Below are 9,611 nucleotides of genomic sequence, written 5' to 3'. Positions count from 1 at the left end.
AAGCGCTGGCATATCCTGTTTCTCTCGTGAATAGCACTTCTTATCCAAACCCTTAATGAGAGTGCTGTAATCTGGACCGTGCTTATTTACTAGCTCAAAGCGCCGTAGATGAGGCTTATGTTGAAGCTGCAGTCAGACCCACACTGCACCAACAAATAAATGCTGGTATTGTGCTGTACAAGAGAGAGGTATAAAAAAAGTTCCACTTATCGAATGTCGCGGTTAAGACAGATGCGGAGCAACGCGAAGCTTGGCGGGCACTTTACAAGCACTAACCTCAAACAAATGTTGGCATGACTATTCTCACCATTCACATACATGAAAGTAAGGGACGATGTTGGCTGAAAACTGTGTCAGAACGGTCGATTCAAAACAAGGAAAGAAAATGATCGCAGCAGAAGAACAAGCTTTTAGAACAGAGCAAATAGCTACGCTGTACAACAGCCCAGTCATTCTTGGGTGAGGGTTCCAGAAGCATCATCCAGGATGCGCTCTATAGTTCTGTTGGCCTGTTAAATGGTGCAAGCATGCACGGTATATTTCGTGTACATGCATGCCATGTGCATGGATGGAGAAGGCGCCGCGCCTTTAAATTCATAAGGTGGTCTTCGCCACCCGGTTGCTTTGCAGACGTGCATGACACCGGCAATTACTGCGATAGAAAGACGGAAATAGACTCTATGCGCCCAGTTTACTGTAGCTCAGGGGAGCATATATCGAGCAAGCAAAGCTCAGGCGAGCACTTCACAAACACACTTAACTCAAATAGCAATTGAGGCGATTACGCTGGAAAACAGGCGAGACCGTTGGCTCCACTGCCTAGGACATATGTTCCTCTCTTCCTATCTCTGCTCCCTGGGATTCCCTGTGTCATTCGGTTTCCTGTGAACTGCCTCAGCATTTGGCTTCTCATTACAACTTTGCACTATATTAAGCAGTATTCATTCCACCGTGAGCCTCCCACGTTCCTTCGCACTCGTAAGATTGTTTCTCATATTTGCCTTTTTTGATCGGTTTGACTTCGCTTCTGCATTCTTGCTTCTTTAGCGTAACGTAGCTTTCTTCTTCATTTAGCGAAATCAGTCCCCTGAGTTGATCTTGTTGATAACAACTGGCTCCACGCTCTAGCGAATTAATTAAACCCCGTTCCTCCGCGTGTACTTAAGCTTTTTCAAACACGCATTCAGTTCCCGTTTAGGTATTTGTTCCCGTTTACTTATCTTCTTGTTTTTCGTTTCTTGCCTTATTGTGTCCTCCGTTTTCTTTTGCTTTTTCCCGGGCTTTTTGTTGTATTTCGGCTTTCCTTCTTCCTTTTCCTTTTTGTGCAGAGCATGCATTTGTACTGATGGTAATACTGTTCCTGCGTTCTGTTCTTTTACTTCACTACCTCGCTCTGTGTTGTCTTCCTACAGAAAGGAATGTATAATTCGTGCGGCTTGCTCCTGTACATGGCAAGCCCCCGCCGCAGTCACCTTCACTCTAACACTCAGAGGATGGACGAGTGAGTGTGCATTTTTACGAGCACATTCTTATTCTCCTCTTCACGCAACCGCCTCTACTCAGGGCCGCTGGATATGCCATAGAGCTCACTCATTTTACTAGTCAACAGAATGCAACAAAGGTAATACAGAAGGCGGGGGGGAAAGAGGGACAACGAAAGCGAAGAAGTTAGGTGTACAGGCATACTGTCAAACAGAGTGTGAAAAAGAGCAGCTCAGTCATTGGCAGCTGGCTGCTGACGCTGGTAAAGAAAGCCTTTTTTGGCCGCGATGGCTTGCTGTCACTTGTGGTGGTTCGGGGCACATGTCTCATAGGTCAATTAGCTCATCGAGATACAGCGAAGTAAGGCTCGCGAAAGATCAAGCAGCCTTCATAGGCCGATTTCATGGGTGTAAATTGCAGGGGGCCTTAGCTGCTGTAGAAGGTGTTGATGTGGGCTTTGCAACAGGGTGTAGTGCTAGTACTGGGACGTTGCGCCAGGGGAAGCCGCGTCTGGAGCAGGTGTGGAACGAGGAGTGTTGGCATACGAGGCAAAGTTCACGGGAACACCTAAAGGTGCGGAGTGGCTGCAGCCTCAGACAGGTTACTAAAAGCAGACGGGGTTGAGTACTCATTCTGTCGAGACAGCACATCCGCCGTAAGTATGTGATTGCGAGGCTTTGGAAAGCCGCTACAAACTAAAGGCAGCGAGCAATCCGCACACTTCGGGGCTTCGATTAACTCAGCTGCTGCAAATGAGGGTGAGCTTGGCGCTCAGTGTACGCCGTACTCTTAACAAAGCATGATAAGAGACATCAATTGTTTATAGAGGTAACAAAGGCGAGTGCCCTTCCCCAGTTATCGATCCTAGGCTGAGGAAGACGACGACCAAGTTCACAGGCACCTGCAAGTGGAGACGGGACTGTAATTATTCCATACTGAAAATGTCAGACTGGAAGGAACAGCAACGGTTGTGGACAGATTTGTAACGACGAGAAAAAGCTTTGTGCAGAGGGCGCAGCGTTGCGCGACTGTGATCGTGTGTCGTGTGTCGTGCGTGTGTGTTTACGTGTGTGAACACAATGGCCAAATCTTACGTAGCAAACTTTCCAGTGCACCTTCTAGCCCTTCAGAAAATAGTGCTCTCTGTTGTAGACGGGAGTAAGGCAATAAACAGCGGGACGGACGGCACTAACCATCGCAAATGAGATGCCATCTACCTTCTGGCCCTATTGCCGGAGGCTGGTCAGGGTGACAGACACTCTGGTCCGGCGGTTTCCGACGGTTTCATGCGCAAGCGCACGCAACATCTGTAAAATGGAATACCTATCCCTTCATGGTGGCACATTCGAGTTCCATAACTCTTCGCTGCGATGCGCTTTTAGTGGGTTTTCCTAAGTCTTCTGCGGAGCCGAAAAATCGTTTTACCTACTAGGAGGATTGTCGCTCCCATTCTGGGCTACTGCGCATCAATCTTAGCACAGTTAGTGGCTAAATTTTTCTTCGAAGTGTTACCGTACTGTTTCTGAGTTCGTTTTCTCTGGGGAGCGGATAGGATGCTCTAAGGGGGGCCGGGGCACCTGAGGCGCTTCCTCACTTTGCTTTATCAAACATTCCTACCCTTTTTCTGCAAGCCTCTACTGAAAAGCCTCTCCCACTACCTACTGCGGTAATTCTTTCGAGAAAAAATCCAGAAAGGGCTTTTTGAATTATACATGTTCTTCGGTGCATTTGAAAACAACTAGACAGCTATTTATAGCTTAGTACCAGATCCATAGAACAATCCATTGTGTAGAGCATAGGTTTTGGTTCGGCTTCCCTACGGGGTCTCGCTTTTCCCAAACTTCGTATTTAGTTTGCTTCGCCCACAGGACCTAGGTTTTCCAAAGAATCCTACTGGCGGACCGAAACAAACCCTAAACTTGACCTATGCAAAAGCCTTGAAAAATAACCTATAAGCTGTTGTTGGTATTTTGCGCTTAATGTCCGCAGATACTTGCAAACACAAGCAACTGCCGTATGGTCATGGCACTGAGGCAAAACATTCCCTGGCGTGTCTTTTTTCACTTTTTTAGATAAAGTTCTATAGTTTTTACTCTCTGCATCTATATTGTTGTACCGTATATTTCTGAACATAACCTGCTAGGTGCGAGCGCAGACTTGCTGGTGCCTGCTGTCCTACGCTGGACTGCAGCAACGTTCGTTCAGCCTAGTGTCCAACATCTCCTGACACGTTCCATGAGTCCCAGTAGTCAAGCCTTGTTCCTTCGCTAATTAAAATGCACCTTAAAGAGCGGGTGCGTGGTTTAGTTACGTCGAGGGTTGTTGCCTGCCATGCAGACAATGCAAATAAACACGCTCAGGAGCTGTATTTGGCGCAGCTCTTTGCGATCTCCCTTCCCTCTTATGGCTCTGTCATCGAAAAACGATACGTCGGCAATTACGTATAGGGAAGACCTTGCTTGGCTAGAGCCCTTACTTGGGCATACCTTGCACATTGTCTTTACTATTGTGGCACGAAATGCTCTGAGGCGCACCACGAAATCTAGTTTTCCAATGAAACTTCAGATAAAGATTGAATAAGTTTTTAGGTTTCACTTTTTTACAGCAAGTCACAAGCTTGTTGAGACTGTTCCATGAAACTCTACTCAATGTGGAGACCCTTGATCCAGCGCGGTCCCCGAGGCGGTCATTTGCTGCTCTTAGCTGGGTGATAACAGCAAACAAGAGGGCGTTCGTTTCTATTCTAGCCATTGAGCCCAAAAAAGTGTTATTTCTTACACTGCCGAACTACGATGTATTGCACACGAATGGTAGGGAGCCGCAACGCAAAACTCGGTCCATCCTGAACAGGCTTAGGGAGGCCTGAACCAGTGGTGCCTGCACTCCATGCCAGCCGTCGCCTTTTTGTTGTTGTGAAATGGAAGTAGATAATCAATTGAGACCGGCCTGTCTGGGCTGCAGCAAACTTCATGCCTGCCTCAGCCTTCTAGTACTTGCAGTGAACTTTGGCTTAGGCCAAAGCACGTTGATGTCTGACCAGTCAATCCCCGCAATACTGGAAAGAATTGGACAACTCGCAGAACACACCAAGAGGATCAAGCCAGCTGAAAATGATCTTTCTCTGTATGAAGTTCGGTCAACTTCGCAGACCACGAGTCCCTTAACTCACGAAATAGGAAGAGAAGGAGAGGTCTTTCAGGCCCAGAACCCCACCGAAAGTACGAAGCGGAATGCCAAAATGGGCTAATTTGCTGCGGATGACACATTCCACGATGTGCTAGGCAATGACCCTGCTAGAAGTGAAGTGCACATTGAGTAGGCGCACACTTCATTAGTTCAGTGTTGGATGATGTGTCCTCAGAATGTAAAAGCATACTCAAGGATTTTCAACAGGGTACGTTCCTGTGAGCTGTCTGCCACGCTCGCAAAAGTAAGTACTTTCCTGCCCTTTGTACCGTAAGAAGTGTGTAAGATATCTTTGCGTCACGAATGCCCAGACTTCAGCGTCAGTAAAGCCCAGTTCACTGCCCTCCTTCATACAATCAAGCAACAGGAAAATCTCGAGGAAAAAGCGTGTTTGAAGCAAATTGTTGGACCATCAGAGGCAGCTTCCCTCAACCCTCCAGAATTGGGAATCGTAAAGTCTTCGGTGGATCTACACTTCGGAGCATTTTGGATGTGGGATAAAGTTGGACGTATTCTTCTCCAGAATCGTAAGCTTTTGCCAAATTGCATGCCTTTCCGATATTTCTAAAAGCGGAAGAATAAACAATGGTTGTAGAAGGGCTTTTTGTATGAGTTTGTTTGTGCCTGCAGCTTCTGCTTCCAGCATCTCGAAGCGGTTTTGGTCAGGTACATAACAGTGCTTGCCCTTACGATCTTCCTTACAGCCCTTATGTTCTATGGGGCGTGAGACATGAATCACAAACGTTTTGGTTTCTGTGATGATGCCAATTTAGGGGTGCCTCCGCCTCTAGACGTTGGTGATGTCGTGAAAGTGCTTGGAGTCGGCTCTACTGTCCTTCAACAAGAAGAATATACTGTTGCCGCTGTTCATGGAACGGCGATCGCAGTAGAGAAAGATGGAGTGTATTTAGACTTTCCACGTGACCGTCTAATTCTTACGATAGGATCAAGTGGGGGCCATTTCAATTCGGTGCAACTATCTGCCTAGGAGGAATCTTGCAGCTTCCGGACTTTGAATTCTAATTTTGTGTGATGCGTATCCTTCAGAGTATATTTCAATAGCTGACTCGGTACTGCGGAACGAGATCAAGGACTTGAATGAGGATGATCCTAGCATATTACAGGACATGGAGGAGATCTTCAAGATTGCAGCAGTTAGAGAGGCATTTCAAAAAACGCAGCAGACAGGAGACCCTCGACACCTGCAGAATGCAATGAAAGCCTCTGAAACTTTTCACTGTATGTCTGGTCCCTGAAAAGCAACGAAGGATTTCGTTTTTTTCCTCTCCCTATAATGAGACCGGTCAATTTTGTTGATGCTGCAGTCTTGTCTTTTGTGGACGCAATGAGAGAGCTGCCTAGCATTGAAGCCACTCCGCTTCAGAAACCAGGCAAAGGAAAATATAAGCCCGACCCGGCAGAGACGAGCAGCATTTACACTTCAGAGGCTGCAGTGCGCGGTGAGTTTTCCTTGCCGTACCGCTTTGTACCAGAAGCCCTACAGAAGCATCTTTTGCCAATCCTGTGGGTATATGCGTGTATTTTCCCTGCAGCATTTGAAGTACTACAGCTCATTAGAGGGCACACAGTTTTGGAGGGCTGCAGGCCTCTGACTCACAGAAACTTATATGGGACTGGCAGCGAACTTGTCTGGCGAGTAATTGAAAATGCGAAATTCGAAGCACTAAATATGCAGGGCCAAGACGTATTGTATGCGGCGCTTGAGAATCAATGCAGATCTACGGCAGCGTTCGTTTTTCCAGCAATGTTCGATTCGTCTTCCGTCATTATTCCCCAATGCGTGAATATCTGGAAGAGAATGAGGAACGACTGGTCGCAGATGAGTGAGCGCTCTTCATGGAAATCCCAGAACACTCCTGCCAGCTGATTTCACGATAATGCTTGCATTTCTATATACTTTGGCACTCTGCAGGCAACAACTGTGTCATTTGACAAACTACGTGCGTCTGCTGTGCTATCTTTGATGTTCCTTACCTTCAGCTTTTTCTGCGAATATTACGAAGGACCGCGAAGCGCTTACGAATGACTGCAGTATTGAAGAAGGCATGCTTCTCAGCGGTCCATAGTCGTTGCAACTAAGCAGCTTCACTTGCTCTTATGCTGCAGCTTTGCTTTTTGATATATGAGTTGCTGTTTGCATCATGCATACTTCAGGGCAGCTGGCGCCTGGATATTTGAGTGGATGTGACTCGCGTTGTATGGAAGGCGTTCTAAAAAGAGATTACCCGTTTGGCAAGAGGCATGCAAAGAGAAAATCTATAGGAAGGGATAGCATCATTGCTGGCGACGGTAAGAATACAAAAAAGAAGACACTCTACCCTTGGATGGAGGAGCCCTCTAGTGTTGTTGTTACTCACTATTACAAAAGACGCCTCCTTTTGGTCTGCCATGTGATTAGCATCGCTTTGGTCATGCATATTTTTCGCGCAGTTGCCCGTATTACAATATTTTCTGCCTTCGACACACTTCCGTATCTTGACCTGGTGGGTGGCCAGATTTGGCGGCTCGCCCACTTCATCAACGCGAAGGCTACGATCGCAAGTATAGAAGAGGAGTTTGAAGTGCTTTCTTGTGTAATAGATGCCTTGACTAAGGATGTTGTGGACGGCCTGCATGTTGACACTACAATGGCTGGGTTTGGTCTACCGCATCTCCAACTGTTGGCGCTGAATGTGGCGACTGACCTGCGCCACCACGCAAGCGTCGTGGGAGCCAATCTGAAAAACAGCAAAAAGCTGCGCACTGCGGCCAAAGGGTCAAAAGAATTTTCTGCATTTTTTAGGCTACTATCATGCCACGTCGACGGGGACACAGAAGCACTCCACGCACAGTTTGGACCGTTCGCATCATTAGCTATTCGTATAGGTGCGTTTTTGCAACTAGCTGCGCAAAGTTGATTAGTTGTAATGCAGAGGAGCCTTCTAAAGCCTGTTACCCTAGCTCACTGCCAATCCTCTGAGTAGAGAGCTCCCAAACCGCTTATCTTGTCTTCCCTTCAGCTTTATTCTTACGTGTCGAAGTTGAGGAGCATGCCAACAAGGGATGGAAAGACGCAATATCGGTCTTTACTGGCAAAGCATTTAACAGGAAACTGTACGAAAAGGTCGTGCGGCAAATGAGGACGAATGCAACAAAGTTTATTGAAAAGTTCATGGGAGAATTCAGCTATGTACCTACAGGGAAGCTCCAAAATGTCAAGAAAGGAGTCAAACGCCTTTTCAAGCGGAAGCGTAAAACAAATGCAAGGGCCTTCAAGCATAAAATAGACCACAAAGTCGGCCACATCTTTGCAAAACTGATGCTAATGATGTGGACGAATGGCAGCAAACACCAAATAGATTCGGGACCTACGAAAGTTGATAGCACATTCCGGCTAGCCAGGCAATTTCAGACATACACGATTTTAAACCATGGTGAGGCTAAGATGTGGGGATCCCTCTTACATGGAATAGAATGAAGAGCTGTTACTAGACTTCTGGACTCCTAGTGAAACAGTGACGTGCTGTGTTTGAGCAGCATTGTTGCTACTGTCCTTTTTGTCCCTTACGTGGATGCTGTTTAGACGAACTTGGGTTGCGTCTCCCCCCTATTCAAAAATGTTTTTTTCCAGGCATGGACCCAGTACGACCGATAATAGCGCAAATCAAGAAGGCCTGCAAAGAAACAAAAGTTGTCAAGCACAAGCATTGGTCCTTACTGAGCAGATCAAAGGGTAAAGTGTCAGGACTCGTCAACGAAGTTGAGACAAGCTTGGCCTATGGGCTCATCACTGGGCACACGCTCTCCGCAATATCCGAAGCTGGACGAGAGCTTGCTGCTGCTTGCCATGAACAGGCACCTCTAGATCTGACCACTCGAGAAACTAAGTATCGTTTAATAGCCGAGCTACACCAATGCATGGAACTTCGGGGTAAGAAGTCCACGTTGCCCGGTCACACCTAACGAAGTGGCTGATTCATAGAGTTTCCAAGCGAGAATATACTTTCGATTTGCAGGCCAGGCCGTAAAGTTTTTGAAGCTTGCACTAAAAAACGTGAAAAGCCCTCCAGAAGAAGTCACAGCAAGGCTCTTCACATTTCTCAAACAGATTCTAGCAATCCGAGGAAAAGACGCTAAAGCTCTCTACAAAGCGTTCCTCCGCTGGCAGAAAGAAGGCGAATCATCAAGGGAGGTAAATCAATGGAACGACAACATGGACATGCTGAATTGCTCATGGCACTCATCACAAGAGGAACAGAACCACATACTGTCTGAAGCTGGGAAAAGAATCGGCAAGGAAGCGACTGATGAAGTTAATGCAGGACCGCAAATCCAAACTTGCCGTGGTAATTGAAAAATATAACCCCTCCACGACCGCCAGTCAACTATGCTATGAAGAATACAAGCACACGCCTCATAGCGAATGTCGCCGTAATATTGTGTCTGTGGATCTTGCAGCAAGCTACAATGCGCGGTTGGACTTGCAGCAGGCTCAGGTGAATATCTTTTCCGCGGAAGTTGTCCAAGCTACTTCTCTGTAGGCCCCATTTGCTGAAGAGCACACTCGCCCTGACACTAATATGGCACAATGCACGGCAATAACAGCAAATTTGTACCATGTAATTTGCGCCCTGAGCAACTGAAACGTTGGTGGATTATGTATACATTACTGCTGCTGAGCTGCCGCATACGTTGCGACAATGTCGCAGCAGTTGCATGCAGGAGAGCCGGCGCTCCGTGCTCACATGCCAGGTCCAGGGACTTAATTTTTTTTTACCCTTGTAAACTGCAACTGTATTACTACCTTCGACGCACGATGAGATGGTGACTGAAGACTATTCGTTGCATTCCCTGACTGGTGTTCCGCAGAGGTTTACGAGGTTCTGCAAGCACTTCCCAGTTATGTCCGAGCGGGGTAGCACTCTGTGTATGTTGGTGTCACT

At 47.1% G+C, this 9,611-nt stretch overlaps 2 protein-coding genes across 2 annotated transcripts; both read left to right on the top strand.

The window, feature by feature from the left end:
- Window positions 1-4,399: 4,399 nt before the first annotated feature.
- Window positions 4,400-6,516, top strand: ETH_00000345 (uncharacterized protein; the record flags this gene model as incomplete). Its single annotated transcript, XM_013374403.1, has 6 exons — window positions 4,400-4,700; window positions 4,980-5,195; window positions 5,442-5,618; window positions 5,716-5,907; window positions 5,994-6,128; window positions 6,395-6,516. 6 exons carry the CDS (start codon window positions 4,400-4,402, stop codon window positions 6,514-6,516), a joined length of 1,143 nt encoding a protein of 380 aa, XP_013229857.1.
- A 371-nt stretch (window positions 6,517-6,887) lies between these two features.
- On the top strand, window positions 6,888-9,209 carry ETH_00000340 (uncharacterized protein; the record flags this gene model as incomplete). Its single annotated transcript, XM_013374402.1, has 6 exons — window positions 6,888-6,978; window positions 7,120-7,554; window positions 7,689-8,102; window positions 8,300-8,599; window positions 8,685-9,014; window positions 9,127-9,209. The coding sequence occupies 6 exons, from the start codon at window positions 6,888-6,890 to the stop codon at window positions 9,207-9,209; spliced, it is 1,653 nt and encodes a 550-aa protein (XP_013229856.1).
- Window positions 9,210-9,611: the final 402 nt, after the last annotated feature.

This window comes from Eimeria tenella, genomic scaffold (assembly GCF_000499545.2).
Source record: "Eimeria tenella Houghton genomic scaffold, Eth_scaff20, whole genome shotgun sequence".
Classification (NCBI taxonomy): domain Eukaryota; phylum Apicomplexa; class Conoidasida; order Eucoccidiorida; family Eimeriidae; genus Eimeria; species Eimeria tenella.
This window is presented reverse-complemented; position numbering and strand designations above follow the sequence as displayed.